At 47.4% G+C, this 26,002-nt stretch overlaps 2 protein-coding genes across 2 annotated transcripts in view; both read left to right on the forward strand.

The window, feature by feature from the left end:
* The first annotated feature begins 249 nt into the window (after nt 1–249).
* Nucleotides 250–13,803, forward strand: LOC133354100 (cyclin-dependent kinase 7-like). The gene is made up of 12 exons (XM_061570673.1): nt 250–379; nt 2,725–2,784; nt 3,131–3,164; nt 3,323–3,390; nt 3,545–3,613; nt 4,415–4,525; nt 6,288–6,406; nt 7,161–7,260; nt 7,813–7,899; nt 8,245–8,394; nt 9,246–9,387; nt 11,242–13,803. The coding sequence occupies exons 1-12, from the start codon at nt 269–271 to the stop codon at nt 11,268–11,270; spliced, it is 1,080 nt and encodes a 359-aa protein (XP_061426657.1). The 5' UTR covers nt 250–268; the 3' UTR covers nt 11,271–13,803.
* Nucleotides 13,804–17,439: 3,636 nt separating this feature from the next.
* LOC133354105 (ceramide synthase 1-like) overlaps nt 17,440–26,002 on the forward strand; it is a 32,837-nt gene continuing 24,274 nt past the window's right edge. Inside the window, exon 1 of the mRNA XM_061570684.1 lies at nt 17,440–17,791. Within this exon, the coding sequence (XP_061426668.1) occupies nt 17,528–17,791 (264 nt within the window). The 5' untranslated portion in view covers nt 17,440–17,527. The remainder of the gene's footprint in view (nt 17,792–26,002) is intronic.

The raw sequence follows: 26,002 nt of genomic DNA on the forward strand, positions 1-26,002 counted from the left end.
CCCACCCCCCAAGCCCCCCCCTCACCAACCCCCAAACCCCCCCCCACCCCCCAAAGCCCCCCCCTCACCAACCCCCAAACCCCCCCTACCCAACCCCCCCCCACCACCCCCCAAGCCCCCCCCACCACCCCCTCTCACATTCCCTAACGCGGATTAGCCAACCGCTCCGTCTCGGCGCCTCCCATTGGTCGACGCGGCGGCTCGGGGCCAATAGGAAGCGGCGTTGCATCGCGGCGCCACCATCCGCTGTAGGGAATCCGAGGGAGCGATGGCGGCGGCGACGGCGGCGGCGGCTTTAAATGGTTCTGCGGCAATGGCAGCGGCGGCGAAGAGTCGAGCGAAGCGCTACGACAAGATCGACTTCCTTGGCGAGGGACAGGTACGAGCCAAGCCTCTGGTTTTCCTCACACTCCTCCCCCCCCTGAGCTCGTCGTCATTGGTACTTGCAGGGCCCCCCCAATTCAGGCTTGAGGTGGAGGCCCTGTCCTGGATTTTGTCCTGGATTTTTCTGTTTGTGTAAAGTCACTTTAGGATGATAATGATGATAATAATAATAGGGGGGTTTTAGATTTGAAGCTTTCGTGACTGCAAGGATTCATACTCTTAGGTAAAAAAAAAAAGAAATTTAAACAAATAATAGAAATAATAATGATTTTTTATTTTATTTCTATAATTATTTCTATAAATGTTATTATTTATTATTTCCTACGTGACTTTACCGAAAAAACCTAAGAGTATCATAGGGGTTTTCCCCTTTTTTATGGCAACAAAACTGAAACCTTTTTTTACAAGGATTCGTGTCTGCATTAACCACGATACTTGCAGTCAAATGCAAACAAACACACTGATAATATTGGCATTGGCCTCGAAACCGATTGGGCCACACCAATCACTTTAAGATGTTTTCATGCTTTTGTTTGTTGCGGTGGCACCCGATTCAAGAGCCGAATGGCTCACAGGGCTGTACCTAATAGATGAAACTGAAGCTGCCCATCGCCTTGTTGTGTGGGACACAATAAGTGTGGGACACAACAAGGCGTGCACGATCAGCTGCACTGCGAATCGCTGGGGGGCTCTTTCACCAATTCCACGTGCAGAAGATTGCGTGTTCTGTGTACGGGCTTTATGTGGTGATGGACAAAAGGTCATTCGCGATAGAGTTTCCCATTTATATGCCACATTGGGGAAACGTACGGGAAAACAACTCCTTAAATAGATTTTTTAATCAACGGTTTTATTTAAAAATGCACCCAAAAGTCAAATTTTCTTTTTTTTTCAGCCGTCATCAGCTGATCAGAATATTTTTCGACACTTGTAACTAAAACGTAAAACCGTGGGGCGCTCCTTTAATATTTTTATGCATAATCAGTTGCTTTACAAATTATTTATTTTGATAAAAGTTTATTTGTGTGATACAATGAATGTCAAATTTATTGTCAATCATTAGCAGTTGAAGGGAAAATTTTGATTCAGTTTGCCATGAAGTGTGGAACATTTGCAAGTGTAATTCAACTGTTAAAGACACCAAAAACTCCACTGCCAATCCACGCTACCCGGTCATGAGAGTTGTCCGGACATACTTCACCACGCTGGTCATTGCGAGTAGTAGACCCAACAACATAGAAGTTACAGTCCTGTATATAAATACAATAATTAATTTTGCTGCTCAGTCCTGTGATGGCCATAACGTATGTCAGACGACATTGCAGTCTGCAATACCGGTTTGCATTGCCATCCAAGCACGATCTAGCAGGCTAATAATATTCTCTGCTTAGCTTACAACAAATACACGTGCTTTTATGATCATTTACCAGGTGGCGCCGTGCCCTTGTTTAAATCGACTCGGTCTATCGGGCTCGAGAAAAATTAACCCGTAAAAACAAAGTTTTTCACTATAAATCCTTTATATGCGTGTTCAATGGGCCACAACCCAGCCCACATTGGTCTTTGAAATGGGCGGCTAGAGTCCTCTCCTCCTCTGGCTTGAGATGGCTGCCACCTATGGGTCAGATGATTGCCTGCCACCATTAAGCAATTTGTAATTAAATATAATTATTTTTTACCTAAAAAGTGTAAAATTTCGGAACAAATTTCACGAAAAGAAATTGTCACGCACAACGAGTCTGTGTGCAAAATGTCAGCTCGATTGGATCACGGGAAGTGGGTTAAAAACGACCGAAAGATTTGCACGGTCGTAAGCGCGCAAGCAAGCAATCAAGTGAATTTAATATAAAGGATTTAAAAATTAGTACGACTTTGAAGTAAAAAAAAACTGGAGGGGACCGGCCTCTGTCATGAGAATGTGGAGTTGCCACTCCCGGTATCGGGCTTTGAATGGAAAATTAGAAACTCTTATTCAGTCTTGTTTGGGCATGGAGACACATTATCGTGAAGGAAAATTATCAATACTTTTGCCAAATATCATCATTTAGGACCCATCTAAAAAATATTCCTGCAAAAATAAAAGTAATTTATATATATAGAATTCCACCCCCCCATGGCCAACACAGCAGTGGATTGACATGGCTGTAAATGATTACTCTGATATAATTCCTGGGATAGATGCCAATTAAGTAGAGTGCTCAGGCTCATAGGAGCATTTCATAGGTCCAGTTTAAAGCATCCGTGCAGATGCATAACTCTGTCAGTTGTTGCCTTGGTGATTGCGTTGTTTGAAATGTGAGTGTTTGAACTCGGTCTCCCCCCCTCTCCCTTTCATCCCAGTTTGCCACGGTCTACAAGGCCATGGACAAAGTAACGAACAAAATAGTTGCAATAAAAAAGGTTGGTTCATTAGTGCCCATTGCTTCGCACATACGTGGTTTGTTCTGTGTTGTTTGATTTTATGAAGAGTTTTGCATACAACGCAACGTGTAGTATAATGGCTCAGAGCCTACTTAGCGTGGTAAGAGAGATGATTAACATTCTGTATATCTAACATACACATCTGTCCCCGATGTTTAAGGCCTGATTCGTTTATTCAATTTGCAACTTAATCCTAATAATATCTTTATCTACACCGCTCTAGTTTATGTAATGTTCTGCTTTGCCATTGTGTAGCACAATAGCAAAGGTTGCGTACCAACCCAATCATTACTTTGTATGCTTGATCTGTGCTTGATTGCTGTAGATAAAACTGGGACACAGAACAGAGGCCAAGGATGGTAAGTAATTATTGAAGTAAAGAAACATTTCATAGGCACATTGTGTATTTAGATCTACTTAAATGTTAAATGTGTGCTCAATTCTTTGGCTGCATCTTAACAATTCCATTGCTGTAACTTGCACATGATGATGCATATTCTGAATACTTCTTTCGCAGGCATTAACAGGACTGCCCTACGGGAAATCAAATTGCTGCAGGAATTGAACCACCCCAACATCATCGGAGTAAGTGGTGGAAATATTTAAGCGAGAAATGTACTTTCGTGAAAGAGCATTCATTTTTTTAATGCAGTACATGACCAATATGAGTTCTCGGTCATATTGCACTGTGCGAATAAGCAAGATTTTATTTCGTACTCAAATTCTTTGTTTTATTTAGCTCTTAGATGCCTTTGGCCACAAGTCAAACATCAGCTTGGTGTTTGACTTCATGGACACTGACCTCGAGGTAAGACAACAGAGACATGAACACTATACTGTTGAAGGGTAATTTTTAATTTTACGTGTTTAATTCTGAAGGTGGTTTTGCTTAAATTGTAACTGAAACAGATGTCATGTTCACAATTATTTGCATCGTTTTCATTATCATCAGCCTCCTGTTGCAGGATGAAGGCCTTGCCAAGTTGTTTCCATCTCTCATGCTCCTGCGATGTAACGATCCACCGAGAACTTGAGATGATTAATTGCTCATCATGACATCAGCGCTCGCTGCAATTGTCATTTATTGTTAACCACCAGCCGTAATCCCTTCCAGCAAGATGTCGTGCCCAAGACCTCTCAATTTCCTGAAGTCCACACGATGTCCCTCAATAATAGAGGTTTTTTTGAGTTAGATTGCGTAAATATAAATGTGTCGTTAAACCCGCCACCACCCGATACAGCCAATTGGTAAGGTTTGTCGCGTAAACAAAACATGCCAATCCATTACGAGTACAGCACACCAGTGTGTTGAAGAGTGTAAACCCACAACAAACCTTACTAATTGGCTGTCGGGTGGTGGCGGGTTTAACGACACATTCGTGTTTACGCGATCTAACCTAAAAACCTCTATTATGAATAATATTGGTTGTGAGAGCCCACATATTAAACTGATGATGCCTCTAAGCTGCATACGTCCGCTAAATCGATGTTCTTTCTCTTCCTATCGCCGTATATTTTCCAATCGTGTGCCTCGCCACACTTGTTTGCAAACATTTCAACTTGTGAATGGTTTCTAATGAAATATTAATGCGAGCGATATTGTTTGCAGGTAATTGTTAAGGATACAAGCCTGGTTCTGAGTCCTGCGAACATCAAGTCCTTCATGGTGATGACTCTACAGGGCTTGGAATACCTGCACATGCACTGGATTCTACACAGGGTAGGTGGCTCCTGCTTGCGCTATGTTGTCCTGCAATGCAGTATTATCTTATCATCAGCTCATGTAACTTTCACCTGAAGGCTCTTAGACACATACGTCCTCTCATCTCTACTGAAATTGCCAACACTTTGGCATGTTGCATAGTTGGGTCTCGCCTTGACTATTGTAACTCCGTCCTTGTCCGGACCTCCGCTGGCAACCTAAAGAAGCTTCAAAGACTACAAAATAACCTCCTGGCACGCGTCGTCATTGCCCACACTCATCCCCGCCTCGACTCACTAGCTCGTCTCCGCGCTCTCAACTGGCTCCCCATTGCCAGTAGGGTCACATACAAGACCGCCTGCCTCTGCCACAATGCCTTCATATCCGCCTGCCCGCCGTATCTTTCTTCATTATTGACAACTTGCAGCTCAGCACACGGCAGATGCCTGCGCAGCGCGACTCACGACCTCCTCTCAATACCAAGATCCAGGATGGTCATGTCTACGCGCCGCTTCTCGGTGGCAGCCCCAACAGTCTGGAACGATATCCCTCTGCACATTCGCAGCATCACCTCAATCGCCTCCTTCAAGAGACACTTAAAAACTCACCTCTACAATCATGCTTTTGAGCGACTCTGAGCTTGGCTCCGCGCCTCTGAGTTGCGGCCACTATGTCTGCAAATTTGCGCGCGTTACAAATTGTACTATTATTATTATTATCTTCATACTGTGCATTAAACAAAAATAGCAACACTAATTTTGTATAAAATATTAATGCATGTTTGCTTGTGATCAAATATCCATTTCAACAGGGATGATATGTTATGCCCGGCACGCTCATTATGATTCAACCAAATTAGAATATTCATGTTCTGTTGCACTTAAAATATAAAACTAATTTTGTTTCTTATTGTATATTTTCTGCTATGTTAAATTTATATAATAGTTTAACTCCTATTGGATCATCTTTATAAGACAGATGGACAGGGCTAATGCATCAACAATTTCAACTTTCGTTTGAAAGTTAAAACGGAAGCAAACGGGTCACTCGTCGCAACATTTAGGTGAACTCCTGGCCTGGTCTTTAACTTATATGCCCTAAGGCTTGTGTAAGGTTATACATTTGTTGTATTTAGTGGGTATCTTTTGTAACCTATATTGTACACTATGGGAGAGGTGTGTTTACTTTCTGAACAACATTCATTGCATAGTACTTTTATCTTTATGCAGTTGTGTAATTAATACAAATATAACTGGAATTGTGTGTATAGCTCTTCTGCAGGTTATTAACATTTTTTGCCATTGAATGTTTAACTACTGAGACGTGAACTTGACAGTTATATTCAAGAATTTGTGGCTTCCGTGTTTGTGTGATCATAACGTCACCACTTCATCAGAAAAGTCTGCTGTTAATTTAATGCGTGTTGGACTTATTTGCGCACTGTGGCAATCGGTTGGCTACGTACGGAGGAGTCCGTACTTGTAGATCAACGTCATGCGCTCAACCAACAAACACAGACGTCTGAATAAAGGACAGAGGCTTGCCAACAGAGTGGTTATATGACCAGTTAAGTTTTGAAGACCTTCGTATGCAAATATAAGATATATTAATCGAGAATCACCTTCCCGCTACAGATGAGACATTGCTTTATGTACGCATATTGTCATGATAATTTCAATATGTATTGCATTGTCTGTGCTTTTGTTTTATCTGGGCTGTCCCCCCCCCCCCATTACCGTGTAAAATCGAGAATTGACTGGTGCATTTGTAATATTTTCAGGATATGAAGCCCAACAATCTTCTGCTGGATGAGCAGGGGGTGCTCAAACTGGCCGACTTTGGTTTGGCCAAGTCGTTCGGCAGCCCAAGCCGAGTGTACACCCACCAGGTGGTGACGCGGTAAGTGATGCGACATTTGTCTCTTGCTGTGGGAATGTGGAGCAGCTTTAAGTTACAGAGTGCCGAGTGTCGGGCTACGACTTGCCAAGACGTTGCCTGACATTTGAAAAATAGAAACGCTCAGACACTGTGGCTAGCCACAGAAAATCATATCAGTAGCCTGAAGGGTAATCATGTGAAACTGGATATGGTTCTGAAAAAGTGACTTTATATTTCCCCAGGTTTCCATTTGAAACTGAAATACATATAGATAAAACTCCAGGAGTAGTTTATGGTACGGGGGTTTCTGTAATGATGGCACGATCTGAACTGTTATGTTGCTTACCGGCTAGAATTTCTAAGTGCTGTTATATATAATGACTTAAAAAAAGAATTGCATGTGTGCGTGCCTACCATTTGAAAGTTTCGGATGAATGTGTATATGTGTGCGCCCTTGTCAGGGGAGCGGTAGTGTAGTGGTTAGCGCGCTGCGCTATGAACCTGGCGACCCGGGTTCGATTCCCGCTCACGGCTAACACCAGTGACGATTATCTGAACCGGTCCTGGGCCTCCCCTAGGTCGACTCAGCCTTAAACGAGTACCTGGTGCGGTGTGTAAACATCGCCACTGGGGAGACAAAGGCGGTCGGGCGTGGTGCTGGCCACCCACCCCCTCGTTCGTGTACCGTTCCGGCCTTCATAGGTGCTCACTAACAGCACTTGCCCCTACAGTCTGTTAAGGCTATACAGGGGATCTTTGTCTTTGCCCTTGTCAGGTGGTACCGCTCTCCGGAGCTGCTCTTCGGAGCTCGGATGTACGGAGTCGGGGTGGACATGTGGGCCGTAGGCTGCATCCTCGCCGAGCTGCTGCTTCGGGTACGCATTTTGCGAGCGCGTTCGATACTCGCACACGAACCTCGCTCGTGAGTCTCACGATTCTACTTGCGACAGTGTGCATCTCACTGCCCATGACACACCCTTACACAAGTGGAGGCTTGCAGGGGTTTCTTGACAATCTTTGTGTTTTTATTTCAGATAGATGCTTGATATCCTCTGCCCATATTTATTGACAGTGACTGGACCAGTTCTGTGGTTGCTATCTCAATAAGATGGACTATAGCAATGTATTTACAGCCCTTGGTCAGTCCATTGCTAGATGAAGGCCTCGCCATGCTTTTTCGGTCATTGGGGTTGGATCATACTTGTTCATGCTGGTCAGTGTGGGTTGGTGAATGAAGAGGCCTTGGACGAGTTCAGAAATCTCTTGCCACTCGTGTTAGCCACGGCTGGGAATCCAACTCCAGTTGTTGGATTCAGAGTGTAATGCTTTAACAATCACATCACCGTTACCACCCAGTGTACACTATAATCCAGTTACGCACATTTCTAATGCACTGGAAGTTTTTATAAAATCGATTTTTTTTTCAGACACCGTTCTTGCCTGGTGATTCGGATCTCGATCAACTGAGCAAAATCTTTGAAGCGCTTGGAACGCCCACGGAGGAGCTGTGGCCGGTATGTTACCGTTAAGCGCAACCGCTGCTTACAAACACCACCATATAACATGGGAGCATCTCATTCGGTGCTTTCAACCACCACACTGCAAGTGAAAGCACTTCGCTTTCTGCTCCATCCCTTCGTCCCTTTTCTCAGGCTCTTACAACCTCGCTCACTTCAATGAGCTATTAACTCTTATCTACTGCACCTTTAACGGTGGTGTTTGTGTTTGGCCACTTGGCTTTTTGTGCCTGGTGGGCCTGTGCTCGGCAACTGATCTATTATAATCAAATATTAATTTACTCTGTGGTGTGCTCTTCCGATCTGTGCTGTGATGCCTTGCGGTGCTGTGATGCACACTAGGGGATGACGACCCTCCCTGACTATGTGGAGTACAAATCCTTCCCGGGCACCCCGCTCGAGAACATCTTCACAGCGGCCACAGACGATCTCCTGGAACTCCTTCAGGGCCTCTTTACATTCAGCCCTGCTGCCCGCCTCACTGCCACGCAGGTGATGCCCTCGGCAGCACGGCCTGTCTGGCCTAGTCGGGAGCGTTGTGGAAGGACTGCTGGTTGCGTTGAACGTGTTAACTAATTATTCACGCTTTCCAACTCTGGTTAAATCGTTTATGTATCACTGTAGTTTCTGGATTATGAGACACTGTTGTCCGCCTGTAGAGTATTTTCAAATAAAAAAGTTGGAGGTGCAGAGTTGAGAATCATCTTGCCAAAGACGGTTCTCCAAAGCAATACATTGCCACACAGAGAAGAGAAGGCCACCACCGGCCGTTTAGAATAATCTTCCAGAAGACATCTCTCCCCATTTTGAAACGGCACAATCATCTTCTGGAAATCGGCTCTAAAAAGTACCATATTCTCCCATTTATAAAACACACCTTTTCTTAAAATCGACCCCAAAGTTGGGGTTTGCGTGTTACTTTAATCCTCGAAAACTGTAGTTTTGTGTTCGTCCACTCGTAATAAGAAGTGCATGATAACTCTCATACAAATAATACATTATCAACCAAACTGTGGTTTAGAGTTGTGTTGCAAGTAGAAGCTGACCGTATTAAAAAGTGATCAAATAGATGAAATGGTTGCCAAAAACTTAAAGGCAGAAACCACAACACAATGGACTGTTTGCAAATATGTAAACGCATTTTACCTTGAAAGCTACACGGCGGCTATCATTAGGCTAATGTAATATTACTTTATTGATTTTTACAAAACAGTAATTCAATGTAATGTTACTTTAACACTTCCAAAGGCAAGCGCATGTTGCAAACAGTTACATAATCCACGCTCGTGCTCGATTTATTCCTAACGTTTTTGTTCACCTCATCAACGCCTGCGTACGTGCAGGCGATGCAGATGCCCTACTTCAGCAACAGGCCGGGTCCCACGCCTCCTGCCCAGCTGCCACGGCCCAGCTTTGCCCGCGAGGTCATGAAGGAGCATGAGCGCGGCACCGTCAAACGCAAGAGGTTCGAAGACGCTGAAGCAGGTACCGCGTCCGTCGTAGCGCCACCCACCCACCCACCTGCCCTTCCCCCTCCGGCGTTATGTACGCGCACTCGTACAGTCCTGTCGCTCCACTGCGGGATGAGGGCTTCGCACAACTGCGCAGGTCGCGGGCGTTGGTTGATAAGTACGGGTTGGTGAAGGCAAGGGGGCATCGATGTTTTTGGATCAAGCGTAGATTAGACTAAAGCACTTCGCTCCACTGCCGTCTGCTGACCGCCGCGAAGCACAGCCTACGGCAGCAGGCCAGGTCCCCCACGCCTGGCCCGCACCTCTGCTTAACACGGTTGGGTACATATGGCGTGAAACGAGTTCAACATGACTTAAAACTTTCGTGACTGACTGCAGGAATTCATGTTCTATGGTTCTTTCGGTAAAGTCACGTAGATAGAAAAACGAATAACAATTAAATAATAAAAAATCAAGTGAATACAAATATCACGATTTAAAGCTTTCGTGACTGCAGGGATTCATCTTCTTGGTTCTTTCGGTAAAGTCACGTAGAAGGGAAATAATAAAATAATAAAAATAAAACATCATAAAATAAATATCACGACGTTTCGGCCACAACGCAAGCAGCCGTCCTCAGGTGAAGAACAGGTCTGTCGGAAAGACAGCGTCTGAATGACGCTGTCTGAATGACGCGTCTGAATGATGCTGTCTTTCCGACAGACCTGTTCTTCACCTCAGGACGGCTGCTTGCATTGTGACTTTACCGAAAGAACCAAGAAGATGAAATATCACGATGTTTCGATCGCAACACAAGCGGTCGTCATCAGGAACAGGGAGGTTAGCCTCAGAGGGCAGGATGTTCATAACGGTTTAGAGATGGGCGGGGCAGCTAATGTTAATGTAGGAGAGGACTTTACCATAAGAACCATAGAATATAACAACATGCATATATACAACCTGGCATGCACGGTGGTTGTTCGTCAAGCACGATCCTGGCTTAAAATCTTGCATAATATCCGAGATCTGAGGAGGCCGGGCTCGCTCCGGGTGATTTGGTCACAGGCTCGGTGTAATGATGTGACAATAATTTGGAATAAATAACACCAGAGCGACTTCAAATGTAAGTTCCTTGTTAGACCACATTTTTATTATGGCTTGTGGTTCAAATGTGCATATATTGAATGACATTGGTGCACTGTCTCTATTCACTTGAATGCAGGCAATGTCCATTGGTCTAGCCATGTGCTCTGCTTTGTTTTAATTGTCAAGAACACTGGCGAATTGCTCTGATGCTGGATACAATTTTTGAGTACGATATGGTTCTGAAAAAGTGACTTTATATTTCCCCAGGTTTCCATTTGAAACTGAAATACATATAGATAAAACTCCAGGAGTAGTTTATGGTACGGGGGTTTCTGTAATGATGGCACGATCTGAACTGTTATGTTGCTTACCGGCTAGAATTTCTAAGTGCTGTTATATATAATGACTTAAAAAAAAAGAATTGCATGTGTGCGTGCCTACCATTTATATGTGTGCGCCCTTGTGGTTTCACTCTTCAACACACCGGTGGGCTAAAGTAGTGAACTATTTGTCTTTTGTCAACGTGACACTTTTTTGCTGATTGGCCGTGTCGGGTGGTGGAGGGTTTACGACACATTTATAAATAACGCGATCTAACCCAAAAACGTTTATTATGAAAAACATGTCTCTCAATGTCTGGTTTCTCTGAGACTTTTACCATACACATCTTGGCATTGCAGCAGACAAACATTTAGACACTGTGTTGATTAACATTTCTACTTGTCATGCCTTCTAGAAGTGTAAATGTCACTGACTGGGCCGTCCTTTCACACTGTCGTCATCGTGTTTGTTGGTGCTGCAGGGTGCCTGGCCAAGAAGCTGATCTTCTGAGTCTTCTCGTGGATCCACGGTGCCTCCACTGACCGCCGAAGATGTGGAAGTGCTTGAACGAGCGCGTCACGTACATTCCTCTGCGGGAGTCCCCTCCACTAGACGCACAGGCCTTTTGTCAATCCAATGCTGGGTGAGGGCCTCTGTTAATATGCCCGTACTTTATGATGCCCGTCAATGCAGGTTGGTGAAGGTGGGGAGCATAGATGTGACAGCATAGACAGTACAATACAACGATGTGTTTTTACTGCACGTCCCTTCCCTGCTGCCCACCACATAGACCCGCAGCCGCCTATAAGCAACCCGGAGTGCAAGGTGGTCGTCAGTCCAAGCACACATCAGACTGAGTCCTATTAGCTTCCAAGGTCTGACTAATTGAATTGGTGTCCGGGGCATTTCAGAAATTGCTTTCAAGTGGATCGCGGTACGGTGTGAATTCTCTGGTCTGGAGCAGAGCTTCGCAGACTCCACTCCTCACATCCTGCCACTTGGCACGTACGGCCGTTTTGTCAGTCCAGAATCGGAATATTTATACTGGAGGAATCCGATCGAGCTATAAATTTATTTTCTCACAGATGCCCGGATGTCCAGTCTGCTGCTGGACACGAGATCCTTTCCACGCCTTCGTCGGTTGAGGATTATTTGTTTCGGGTTTTTTGTGAGTTTGATCGCGTAGATGTAAAAGTGTCGTTAAACCCACCACCACCACCTGACGGCCAAAACGTGCCAATTAGTTAGTAGTTCAGCACACCGCTGGGTTGGAGAGTAAACCCACAACATTTACAATTCGAGTTCGACGTTTCGCCGGCAATTACAACCAGAATCATCGGGTGACAGCCAGAATTGTGAAGAAATCCTGTTTCGGTCTTCGACGGGGTAAATGTGATGTCTTCACTTGAGCCAATTGGTTGCGAAGACCAGAGGGGGCGGGGGGGCGGGGGGTTAATGTGTCAATGAATTACAATAATATCTATTCTTAGTTGGGTTATTCATAGTTAATAAACATACATTATGTGTGTACGTTATGTCGTTTTCGGTAAAAAAAATCGCAATACCTGTAATTGGCTGCTCACAGTTAATCACCATCGACTAACGGAGACCTGAATCAGCGTGCAATTAACAGTGTATTGCTTGATACGGATTATTTGATAATTGTGAGGGTTAGTATAGGTGGGGAGCATAGTGGCAGGAGCGTTTAAACTACAGGCACCCCTCGCTTCATGCTATGCTGTAGATGGCCGATTCTTTATTACGCTGCTTGTCCTGGAGAACATTTTTACTGAAAATGAAAATCTAAAAAGCGGTACGAGTGAGAAAGCGCATCTTGAGCACTAAGCGAGCTCTAAGTTTACGGCACAACAATAGATTTGCTGTAGTATCCTCTGCTGCGGACACAGCGCTTTTGCGCTCTAAACTATTTCCTTTCTGATACAAATCATGGCATTACATCTTCTTGGTTCTTTCGGTAAAGTCACGTAGAAGGGAAGTAATAAAACAAAAATAAAACATAATAAAATAATTCTCACGACGTTTCGGCCACAACGCAAGCAGCCGTCCTCGGGTGAAGACCAGGTCTGTCGAGGAGACAGCGTCTGAATGAAACGCCACCACGCTTGGAGCGTATATTTAAGCTGGGTTGGAAGGGGGGAAGGGCGCCTTGACAAAATAATTTGCATATCAAGAGGAATTTAGCATATTTATGGGAAATGCAGGTATGTGATATTACCTTTGAGCCGGCTGCTTGCGATGTGGCCGAAACGTCGTGATAATTATTTTATTATGTTTTATTTTTATTATTTTATTACTTCTACGTGACTTTACCGAAAGAACCAAGAAGATGAATCCCTGCAGTCACGAAAGCTTTAAATCGAAATCATGGCAATTACACTTTGCATGCACACCCTCATGATTGGTACACATGATGGGTTGTGAGGACTGACGTTTGAGAAGCCCTGTCGTAGGTAGTGCGTTGTACACATTTAGTTTTCAAGTTTTTCAATAAAGCAAGGAGGGTGGAGTTTTTTTGTTGTTCACAGAATAACATTACTTTATAAACGTGTACCTGTTACATCTCGCAAGCAGTTGCTGCGCCTGGCTGTCCACAGACCCGCCGAGTTATATAACGCGCAGCACGGGACCCCGCTGTGGGAACCGGAGCTTGGCTGAGACCGAGAGCCGCCGTAGACTTCACGCTTACAGAATTCTGTGTCTGCTGTTTGGGCCATTAGCGTCCCTGGGGGGCGCCTCCCCCCCCGCCCCCCGGTACTGATGTTGTGGCGTGACGTGAACGTTGATCCGTTGCCCCCCCAAGTAAGCGGTAAAGTTGAGCGATTGATTTCGGCTTGGATGAATATATTCTGATAACCATACAAATACTTGGTAGCACATGCATTGCTAATCACAAGCTTAAAGAGCAAATTCGCATATTTAATGCAGTTCAGATGTATATTTTTGTATCCATTCGCAAATACTGTTTGTACTGTATATAAATTCCCATGTACGGATAGCATGAAATACAAACCCACTTGTCAAACGTCGTGCAGAAGGTTTTTGTTTGCCGGTCGATTGTGTACATTTACGTGATCGTGATTGCGAGTGTGTGCTGTGTTTATCGGAAGCCTCCAGAGTGAAAGGAATATCCAACTCAACTGGAGGCTGCGGTATGGACAGATATGTAGAAAAGTCGGATAGACCATGCGCAACTATTGAACTGGTGGTTAATTCGGGTGGGTATGTGATGTTTGGGTTTACGACACTGTTGTGTTAAATGTGCAAAATATCAGTGGTCTCGGTACGTTTAAAATATTTCGGGAGATAAGCCCCGGTTCGGTCACAAGATGTAAACTGCAAAAAATAAAGTTGTGGTTCTTCAGTTTAACGTTCATTCTTGAAGTTCTTAGACTATAAAGGCCGTACGAGTTCACAACGTTCAGGTTTATTGGCCCTTGCTCATAAAATCAGACAGAGGCTCTCTTACAGCAGCACACTGATGCACTATGTGTCTCGCATGATTGCTATGGGATCAACAGCGGAGAGGTCAGGATTGGGATTAACCTTCACATACTTCAAGAGATGTGTGAATCACCCATATCAGTCATTGACATCTTGATCAACTGCCGAGTACAGGTTTCCCTCGCTATGTGCTGTTGATACGCTCGAAAAAAAGCAAACCCGTACGAGACTGCTGCCTGCCTACAGTACACACAATGTCGCATTTGAGTGAATATATCGATGTTTTGGTTAGCCGGATGTGCAGCCCGAAATCGCACAAACCAAATCCGCAAAAGCGAGGGAAACCAAGTATTCAGAAAATATATATTTTTTAAACATGTTTTTATTTACGAAAGCTCAGCAGCAAGCTGCTTAGACAACTCAAGTGGATATTTCCACTTTGGCAATAATTCCAATCGAAGTTGAAGGGGAAATACTTGGTGTTTAATTCAAACGGTTATTACAATGCACACAATTGTGTCAGTCCACTGATGGTTGGATAAAGGCCTTTACCGTTCCACGACGTCTTGGTCGTGCGAGGGTGTTGAACCATACTTCACCACTCTGGTCAGCCCGGGTTGGGGGAGGCATGCCATCAATGCGCAGCAAGAGGTCGTGGCCAGGATTTTAACTTGGGTCGCTGTGTTCAAGTTCATTTATTTGGTATAAACCTGAGTCATTCGGCTCTTGAATCGGGTGCAACGGCAAAAAAACTAAAACATGAACAAGAAAACATCTTAAAGAGACTATGCGCAAACAGAAAAATCCAGGGAAAAAACAGCAAAAATCTTCCAGAAAAAGCACCGTACACCAACGCTGTGTGCAAAAATTTTAGTGGGATGCAAGTCAACAACAACCACAAGACAACTTAGATTAAGGCCATCAGTCTAACTCCGTACTACAACAAACATGGCACAGTGCAAGAATCACTGTGCTGAGAAATGAGCAATAATATCGTGTATGTAAGTGGAGTGATTTCTGCTCATTGTAAAATCCAGTTATTGATCTGTTATGAGATAACACATTAAGCATTGGGAACTGCAGTTAATCAAATCACTGGGGGTGTTGGGCTAATGTTGCATAATCTACACCGGCTTGAGGAACTACTGAAAAACATTCCCTGAAGCTGTTTATATACAACATCCCGCTGGTAAGCAGCGGGGTACACATCTTCAAGGAGGTATGATGACTCCTTGTTATCCCTGACCCAAAACCATTATACAGTACACGACTAAAAAGTGTCTACAACATGAAATGAATCTCTCCATACAATTGGCTAATTGTATTCCTGGAATAACGTCTGTAGTTTCTGGGAAAGGGTGTGTTGAACTGGTGATGAAAAACCAGTCTTGGCATTCCGTTGATTGTGCTATCTAAACCCGCGGCCTACAATGATTCATCAACTCCCGCTCACGGTACAAGCATTGAATCGCGTGCTAAGTGATTCTGGTTTATGCAAGTTATGTGTGTGCATGTTTTTATTTTACAATATGTTAGATTTACAATACAAACTCAACACATAAGTCAATAACAGTGGTCATAAATAGAAAAAAAATATATAATAGATGACATTTCCGGCAAACACAGAAAGGCCGTTGCCTGAAACGTCAACCATTTTTTTGGCTTAAGACCACAGTGTTATTTTTGCGCCACCGTGGCGAGATGTTAACTACCTCGCCTGGTTTAAAGGAGGTTGTGGGTTCGATCTCGATGTCTGTGTATTTGGAGTTTGCATGTTCTCTCTCCCCGTGGTCGCGTGGATTTTTCTCTGGGACCTCCAGTTTTTCCTGCAAATTTTAGAAACGCTCGTTTTAGAGTTTGGCTGCAATAACATTTGCCACGTGATAAGCCACTTTGTTGAGCTATCATTTGTGGCCAGGTCGCTTCTGAAAAATAGCAATATAACTCGGTGGGCCTTACCTGGTAAAATAAAAAAATATTTGTTTTTAGTTCAGTGTTAGTGTATTGTCATGTAGACTTGTGCACCACTGCCAATGCTGCCAGCTACATCACCAAACATCTTGTTTAACGTTGTAGCATTTCATATAGTTTGCAAATATTTCTTTGCATTTCGGCTCACGGAGTGAAAATGTCGAACAACCAAAATGTAAAATGTCGATTTAAAGCTTTCGTGACTGCAGGGATTCATCTTCTTGGTTCTTTCGGTAAAGTCACGTAGAAGGGAAATAATAAAATAATAAAAAATAAAACATTATTAAATACAATTTTCACGATGTTTTGGCCACAACGCAAGCAGCCGTCCTCAGGTGAAGAACAGGTCTGTCGGGAAGACAGCGTCTGAATGACGCTGTCTTTCATCTGAGGACAGCTGCTTGCGTTGTGGCCGAAACCTCGTGAGAATTGTATTTTATTATGTTTATTATTATTATTTTATTATTTCCCTTCTACGTGACTTTACCGAAAGAACCAAGAAAACCAAAATGTAATGAACCGAAAACATTCACAATGCGACGGGGCAACAGGGGCGAGAGTCCAAGTCGTTTAACAATTGTGGGAGATGGAATGTGACTTGGACGGTGCCACGTGTCGCGGTAGATACTGGACGTTGTCGCAACCAAATGATCAGACTCGGATGAAATGAAATGTCGAGCTCTGCACGACGGAGCTCCCCTACACGGCCAACGTTAAAATGTCTTAAAATGTGTCCCTGGGGGAAACCACCCAACACCGGGAGGTGACGAGTAACCACAGCGAGAGGGCATCATCAGAGATGTCGCGCGCGTGCCATCGAGATATGTTTCGGGTCACCAACCCACCCATCAAAACATGGAAATCTGTCGGGCTAACGCTGGAACAAACGGTCCCGACCACACGCTGACGTTTGCCTTACGTTGCATCTCTACCGGGCAATACCAATGCTGGCTGAAACGAAGCCCTGTTTAACACGCACCACCACCACCAACGGAACCCAGCCACCGCACGTGTTGCCACAGCGCACGCGTGGCCAAGAGTGCAAACGAGGACACGGCGCGAGTTGAGCCGGGGGGGGGTGGGGGGCAGACACTCTTGAGCATCGCTCCTCCTGCCAGCTGCTAGGGGGCGCTACCCCCCACCACCACCGCCCCATCACACACACGCGGGGTAGGGGACGAGCAGCACCGCCCCAGCTCCAACCCCAATGTTCGCTCCGCCTTAAACCCCCCCAACACAACTCCCCCTCGACACGGCGCAGCTGTTCCCGTTACTCGCGCGTGCGCGGGGGGTCAGATCTGCTCTGGGGCTGCTCGCTCGCTCATCTCTCGGCGATGGCAGCAGCAGCAGCAGGAGGTGATGGAGGTGATGGAGTTGGAGGCGTCTCGGGTCTGCTGTTCGACTACGCGGATGCTGCCGTGGCCGTGTACTCGCGAGTGCGCAGCGAGTGGAGCGACTGCTCCGACTGCGGCCCCGCGCTCGCTGCGCGCACGCTGCGCAACGCGGCCACGTTCGGGCGCCGCGACGCGGTCATCGTGGTCGTGTTGGCGCTCGCGTGGATCACGGCGCGCATCCTCGCCACGTCCCACGTCTTCAAGGTGACTCGCTGGGGGGGGGGGGGCACGACACGGACGGGTTTCGATTTGAAGCTTTCGTGACTGCAGCATGGATTCATCTTGTTGGTTCTTTCGGTAAAGTCATCACGTAGAAGGGAAGTAATAAAATAATAAAAATAAAACATAATATTTTATTATTCATAAAAATAAAACATAATATTTTATTATGTTCTATTTTTATTATTTTATTACTTCCCTTCTACGTGATGACTTTACCGAAAGAACCAAGAAGATGACACGGACGGGGTTAGAGGGGGGAGCGGTGGTGGTGAACCGCGCGGTCACATCGAGTTCAATTCCTCCTCCACGCTCACGGACGACAGCGGTGGCGGTCGTCCCAGCCCGGTCGCGTGGGTACTCGCCTAGGTCGACTCGGCCTCAAATGAGTAGTTGGTGCGGTGTGTAAACGTCGACACTGGGGGAGACAAAGGCGGCCGGGGTGGTGCTGGTCACCCCGTCCCCCTCGTGTGTGCCGTGCCGGGCTTCTCAGCTGCTGCTCGCTAACGACACTTGCCCCAACAGTCTGTTCGGGTTACGCGGGGGATGTCTTTGTTATGGGGGCAGGGTTCCAGATGGGAATGGGGGGCAGGGGAAGGGATGTGGAGTCTGGGGGGGGGGCAGGGGAAGGGATCGGTGAGGCATGAGGGCGGTGGAAGTGACGAGGGGGCCAAGAGGGGAAATCCGCGTGTGATCCATGGGTGGGCGCTTAGGGTCCAGGAGGTAGGAGACTGTGGTAGATGGGGTAGGAGACTGTGGTGGATGGGGTAGGAGACTGTGGTAGATGGGGTAGGAGACTGTGGTAGATGGGGTAGGAGACTGTGGTAGATGGGGTAGGAGACTGTGGTAGATGGGGTAGGAGACTGTGGTAGATGGGGTAGGAGACTGTGGTGGATGGGGTAGGAGACTGTGGTAGATGGGGTAGGAGACTGTGGTAGATGGGGTAGGAGACTGTGGTAGATGGGGTAGGAGACTGTGGTAGATGGGGTAGGAGACTGTGGTGGATGGGGTAGGAGACTGTGGTAGATGGGGTAGGAGACTGTGGTAGATGGGGTAGGAGACTGTGGTAGATGGGGTAGGAGACTGTGGTAGATGGGGTAGGAGACTGTGGTAGATGGGGTAGGAGACTGTGGTAGATGGGGTAGGAGACTGTGGTGGATGGGGTAGGAGACTGTGGTAGATGGGGTAGGAGACTGTGGTAGATGGGGTAGGAGACTGTGGTGGATGGGGTAGGAGACTGTGGTAGATGGGGTAGGAGACTGTGGTAGATGGGGTAGGAGACTGTGGTAGATGGGGTAGGAGACTGTGGTAGATGGGGTAGGAGACTGTGGTAGATGGGGTAGGAGACTGTGGTAGATGGGGTAGGAGACTGTGGTGGATGGGGTAGGAGACTGTGGTAGATGGGGTAGGAGACTGTGGTGGATGGGGTAGGAGACTGTGGTAGATGGGGTAGGAGACTGTGGTAGATGGGGTAGGAGACTGTGGTAGATGGGGTAGGAGACTGTGGTAGATGGGGTAGGAGACTGTGGTAGATGGGGTAGGAGACTGTGGTAGATGGGGTAGGAGACTGTGGTAGATGGGGTAGGAGACTGTGGTGATGGGGTAGGAGACTGTGGTAGATGGGGTAGGAGACTGTGGTAGATGGGGTAGGAGACTGTGGTGGATGGGGTAGGAGACTGTGGTAGATGGGGTAGGAGACTGTGGTAGATGGGGTAGGAGACTGTGGTAGATGGGGTAGGAGACTGTGGTAGATGGGGTAGGAGACTGTGGTAGATGGGGTAGGAGACTGTGGTAGATGGGGTAGGAGACTGTGGTAGATGGGGTAGGAGACTGTGGTGGATGGGGTAGGAGACTGTGGTAGATGGGGTAGGAGACTGTGGTAGATGGGGTAGGAGACTGTGGTAGATGGGGTAGGAGACTGTGGTAGATGGGGTAGGAGACTGTGGTAGATGGGGTAGGAGACTGTGGTAGATGGGGTAGGAGACTGTGGTAGATGGGGTAGGAGACTGTGGTAGATGGGGTAGGAGACTGTGGTAGATGGGGTAGGAGACTGTGGATGAGACGAGACGAGGGGTAAGAGACTGTGGTGGATGAGGTAGGAGACTGTGGTGGATGGGGTAGGAGACTGTGGATGAGACGAGACGAGGGGTAAGAGACTGTGGTGGATGAGGTAGGAGACTGTGGTGGATGGGGTAAGAGACTGTGGATGAGACGAGACGAGGGGTAAGAGACTGTGGTGGATGAGGTAGGAGACTGTGGTAGATGGGGTAGGAGACTGTGGATGAGACGAGACGAGGGGTAAGAGACTGTGGTGGATGAGGTAGGAGACTGTGGTGGATGAGGTAGGAGACTGTGGTGGATGAGACGACACGAGGGGTAGGAGACTGTGGTGGATGAGACGAGACGAGGGGTAGGAGACTGTGGTGGATGAGACGAGACGAGGGGTAAGAGACTGTGGTGGATGGGGTAGGAGACTGTGGTGGATGAGACGAGACGAGGGGTAGGAGACTGGTGGATGAGACGACACGAGGGGTAGGAGACTGTGGTGGATGAGACGAGACGAGGGGTAGGAGACTGTGGTGGATGAGACGAGACGAGGGGTAGGAGACTGTGGTGGATGAGGTAGGAGGCTGTGGTGGATGGGGTAGGAGACTGTGGTGGATGAGACGACACGAGGGGTAGGAGACTGTGGTGGATGAGACGAGACGAGGGGTAAGAGACTGTGGTGGATGGGGTAGGAGACTGTGGTGGATGAGACGAGACGAGGTGAGTGGGAGAGGTTTAGCGCCGCAGGGTTTGGCGACCTGCGGATGTGGTGGGGCTTCATTTACGGACCCCCCCCCCGCTCCGTCTCGTACTCATCACGAGCACCGCGACCCCGAAAATATTTAGAGTTTTTTTTTTTTACACCGAATTCGAAACAAAAATCAGCCTCATCTTGTTATGTTTGGTTTTGCCGACCCCTGGTTGAGCAGGGTCAGGGCTGCCAGAGGTGGGATCGAGTTGAGGAGGGTGGTGATTGTGGGTTCGTGGGGGGTCAGGGCTGCCAGAGGTGGGATCGAGTTGTGGAGGGTGGTGATTGTGGGTGCGTGGGGGGTCAGGGCTGCCAGAGGTGGGATCGAGTTGTGGAGGGTGGTGATTGTGGGTGCGTGGGGGGTCAGGGCTGCCAGAGGTGGGATCGAGTTGTGGAGGGTGGTGATTGTGGGTGCGTGGGGGGTCAGGGCTGCCAGAGGTGGGATCGAGTTGTGGAGGGTGGTGATTGTGGGTGCGTGGGGGGTCAGGGCGGCTCGGGATTGCCGTGCCCAGGCTGCCTCGCCACGCGGGGCTCACTGCCGAGGGCGCAGGCCATGGGGCAGCAGCAGCAGCGACAGCAGCAGCAGCAGCGGCAGCAGCAGCAGCAGTGGCAGCAGCAGCAGCAGCAGTGACAGCAGCAGCAGCGGCGGCGGCGGCGGCGGCGGCGGCAGCAGCAGTGACAGCAGCAGCGACAGTAGCAGCAGCAGCGGCAGCAGCAGCACCAGTGACAGCAGCAGCACCAGTGGCAGCAGCAGCGGCAGTGGCAGCAGCAGTGGCAGCAGCAGCAGCAGTGACAGCGGCAGCGGCAGTGACAGCGGCAGCAGCAGCGGCAGCAGCAGCAGTGGCAGCGGCAGCGGCAGTGGCAGCGGCAGCAGCAGTGGCAGCAGCAGCAGTAGCAGCGGCGGCAGCAGTGGCAGCAGCGGCAGCAGTGGCAGCAGCGGGGGTCACGGTGGAGAAGGGTTCGCGCAGACTCGCCGGGGTGGAATTTGGACATGGTGGGTGGGTTGGAGGTGGGGGTTGGAGGTGGGTTGGTGGGTGGTTTGGAGGGGTTTGGGTGGGTTGGTGTGGGTGGGTTGAAGCGGGGTGGGTGTGGGTGGGTTGGGGGTGGGTGGGTGTGGGTTGGAGGTGGGTGGGTGGGTTGGGGGTGGGTGGGTTGAAGGGTTTTGGAGGGGAGGTGGATCGGTGTGGGTTGGAGGAAAGTGGGTCGGTGTGGGTTGGAGGGTGGTGGGTGGGTGTGGGTGTTGGTGGGTGTTGGTGGGTGGGTGTGGGTGGGTGTTGGTGGGTGGGTGTGGGTGGGTTGGAGGGTGGTGGGTGGGTGTGGGTGTTGGTGGGTGTGGGTGGGTGTGGGGTGCCCCAAGTCGCGTCTTGCACCAGAGCCCCGTGCCGAGCCGCGCTTCGCCACCCGCTCGAGACGAGGGGGCTCATTGCGGCATGCGGGAGATCGCCGACAGAGATAGTGTAGTGTCGTGTCGTCGTTTTATTGTGCCGGGCGGGCAGTGCTGAGCAGCACTAACTGGGGAGGAGAGAGGGAACCATTTAACGACGACAACAACAACAACAACGCTGGTGTGTGTCGACTAAGATGAGCGCGCACACTCCGCTGTGGCCGTAAGAACCGGCACATGTTTGTTGTTGTTCTGTCTTGAGGATAACGCCACCAACGAGGAGTGCATAGGGTGGGGGGGGGGGTCCGCCAAAGGCTTACCCCATATACAGTAGACGGAAGTTCACATTGTGGGCCCTCTTAAACAATGTGCTGCTGCTGCAGCTGCTCAGAAGAAGGAGGAGCGTTGCCCCAACAGGTCGCCGATTATTATTGACGGGGGTTCTTTTAAGCAGAAGCTGCCAGCGCGGGTATCGAACCGAAACGTCGGACGTCGTGCACGGAGCCCTACAATCGGAGAGCGCAGACACCACAGCGCGGCCACAGAGACCCCCACGCGGTTTCACGCACAGCAGCAGTAGCAGTAGGAGGAAGATTTTGCGACAACTATTACACTGATCAACAAATAAAAAATTAACCCGTAAAAACAAAGTTTTTCACTATAAATCCTTTATATGCGTGGCGGCTAGAGTCCTCTCGTCCTCTGGTTTGAGATGGCTGCCACCTATGGGTCAGATGATTGCCTGCCACCATTAAGCAATTGGTAATTAAATATAAAAACAATCCTAAAAAGTGTAAAGTTATGGAAAAACATTTTCACGAAAATAAATTGTCACGCACGAGTCTGTGTGCAAAATGTCAGCTCGATTGGATCACGGGAAGTGGGTTAAAAAACGACCGAAAGATTTGCACGGTCGTAAGCGCGCAAGCAAGCAAGTGAACTTAATATAAAGGATTTAAAAAAATTCTGGCCTGAATTTTTGCAGTTGTTCAAGACTAATCTCAGGGTGCTGATTCGAAATCTGATCTCAGATTTGCTCTATCACATCTCATTTTTATGCTATCGGCATACCCCATTTTCATTGATTTTACCCGAAATTAACTCTGTCACTTATGATTGCAAGTTGTTGCGAGGCAGTGACTGCTTTAGTGTTAAAATATGGTGCTGTATTTTTAGGATAGTGTGTATATAATATAATTTTATGTAGATGTCCACATTTATTTAATATTTTTCTTCTGCACTTTTTATTGAAAATGCAATCTTTTATATCTCAAAAACCTCATGTGATAGACACAAACTGATGCCAGATTTGGAATCAGCACCCCAAAATTACCTTAACCCCGTTGGAATACCTTATGCCAGAAAAAGTGTGTTGACCAGTGTTATTCATAATAAAGGTGCTTTGTGTGAAATCGAGTCGATGTAAAGGTGTCCTGAGCCCACCTGCACCCGACACCGCCAATTAGTAAGGTTTGTCACGTAAATAAAACGTGCCAATTAGATACTTATCCCATTACACCGGCTGCGTGTTAGAGAGTAAACCCGCAACATCTACACGCGGAGTATCGTGACGTGTCGCTGGCGATTAATAAGCAAATCGCCTGGCGAGGTTGCTGGTTGCGGTTGTTGTGGTTGTTGTGGTTGTTGTTGTGGTGGTTGTTGTGGTGGTTGTTGTGGTGGTGGTTGTTGTGGTGGTTGAGGTGGTTGTGGGGGTTGTTGTGGTGGTTGTGGTGGTTGTTGTGGTGGTTGTGGTTGAGGTGGTTGTTGTGGTGATTGTTGTGGTGGTTGTGGTTGTTGTGGTTGAGGTGGTTGTTGTGGTGGTTGTGATTGTTGTGGTTGTGGTGGTTGTGGTTTTTGAGGTGGTTGTTGTGGTGGTTGTGGTGGTTGTTGTGGTTGTTGTGTTGGTTGTTGTGGTTGTTGTGTTGGTTGTTGTTGTGGTGGTTATTGTGGTGGTTGTTGTGGTGGTTATTGTGGTGGTTGTTGTGGTGGTTGTTGTGGTGGTTGCTGTGGTGGTGGTGGTGGTGGTGGTTGTTGTGGTTGTATTAATCGCCAGCGAAACGTCACAATACTCTAACTGTAAATGTTGTGGGTTTACTCTCCAACACGCAACCGGTGTGCTGCAGTAACTAACTAACTGACCACGTTTTGTTTACGTGACAAACCTTATCAATTGTCCGTGTCGGGTGGTGGTGATGGTGGTGGGTTTAGCGGACTCATTCATATTTACGCGATCTCACCCCAAAAAAACTTTTTATTATGAAAACGCGTAACGCCGTGGGGTGTCCGGGACCCTGTCATCACGGGGCCTCGAATGTCACTCGCGGTTCGCTTGCCAGAAAGCAACAACCCTGTCCGCCGGCAAGTTGGGCCCCAGCCACGATCACGTCTTCTGCTGGAGACCGCTGCCTAATTCGGCTTCACTTTCACGTGGCAAGCAACTGCATTTGAAGCTTTCTAGATTTGAAGCTTTCGTGACTGCCAGGATTCGTACTCTTAGGTTTTTTCGGTAAAGTCACGTAGGTAAAAATAAATAAATAAAAATAATTGAAATAATTATAGAATTAATTATAGAATTAAAATAATAAAAGAATATTATTTGTATTTATTTTATTATGCATTTCACCTCCCCATTGTTTCTATGTTGCTGTCGTATTTACTAAAAAATCAATATACCGTAATCAGCCTACGACAGAATCGCCCGGATTGCGCCCGATCGGACATACTCTGTAAGCTCAGCTAAGTTGAGCCTACGCACTGCTTTGATGGGTGACCGCCACGCTTGAAACAGGTGCTATAGGCTGCCGCGGGCCTACATTGTCGTGCAGCAAATTTAATTGTAGTTTAACACGTAGTTCCTTAGCGACCAATATCATCCATAAGAGGTTTTTTGGGTTAGATCGCGTAAATATATAAATGTGTCGTTAAACCCGCCACCACCCGACAGAGCCAACTAGTAAGGTTTGTTGTGGCTTGGCTCTTCAACACACCGGTGTGCTGTACTAGTATACTACAGTATACACTACACTATACACTACACTATACACTGCACACTAGTGCTGTACTAGTGACGAATTGGCCACGTTCTGTTTACGTGACAACCCTTACTAGTTGGCCGTGTGTCGGGTGGTGGCGGGTTTAACGACACATTTATAATATTTACGCGATCGAACTCAAAAATTTACTTGCGTTACCGTATCAACATCTTTGCTGTCTGCTATCATCAAGCCACCCGAACCAGCATGGTGAAGTATGGTCAAATAATTCTAGATTTGAAGCTTTCGTGACTGCAATGATTCATATTCTTGGGTTTTTTTGGTAAAGTCACGTAGGTAAAAAATTAAAATAAAATTAAAAAATAAAATCACGACGTTTCGGAGGCAACACAAGCCTCCGTCTTCAGGTGAATACATTTACTTGATGCAGCGAGCGTGCTGTGACGGTTCCACCTGAAGACGGAGGCTTGTGTTGCCTCCGAAACGTCGTAATTTTTATTTTATTTGAATTTTTTACCTACGTGACTTTACCGAAAAAACTCAAGAATATGGTCAAATAACCGCCATCAACTGCACGGGATCAAGGAAAGCTCTTATCCAGCAGTGGATACACATCAGGACTGCACGTGAACATGCGGAATACAATTAAAACACAGAAACACTACTTTGGAGGTTTTCGCGGTTGTGCAGCTATGTAGTTCTCTGCCCTATTTTCGGGTGGTACTGCTCGTTGTCCGTTGTCTGACGTTTCGCTCCACATGCCTAAGGCAGATACCCGAAAACGCGTCGGAGAGCTAAGCGTTAGGGTCACGATTTAAACAAAACAAAAAGCCCACTTCACATTTTGGCCACCTCTCACCACTGACAATGTCCCCCTCGCGCCACGTTGCATCATTCCTTGACACGTGCTGGCAGTGTGGCTATGCAGTGCGCGTGGCTGCTGATGGGGTTTAGGGGGTGAAGCGGGGACGAAGGGATTTATCTCGCCCCAGCGCAGTATTTGGGTTTCTGGCACGGGGGCCGAT

This window comes from Lethenteron reissneri, chromosome 46, assembly GCF_015708825.2.
Source record: "Lethenteron reissneri isolate LAM-NWPU_2019-01 chromosome 46, ASM1570882v1, whole genome shotgun sequence".
Taxonomy (NCBI): domain Eukaryota; kingdom Metazoa; phylum Chordata; class Hyperoartia; order Petromyzontiformes; family Petromyzontidae; genus Lethenteron; species Lethenteron reissneri.

Excerpts from the sequence above, each read along its gene's own strand:
- LOC133354100 (XM_061570673.1), top strand. The coding sequence starts at position 269 with ATGGCGGCGGCGACGGCGGCGGCGGCTTTAAATGGTTCTGCGGCAATG. Across the intron at positions 2,785-3,130 it reads AAATAGTTGCAATAAAAAAG|ATAAAACTGGGACACAGAAC; the intron begins GTTGGTTCATTA and ends TGATTGCTGTAG. Across the intron at positions 8,395-9,245 it reads CCCGCCTCACTGCCACGCAG|GCGATGCAGATGCCCTACTT; the intron begins GTGATGCCCTCG and ends GCGTACGTGCAG.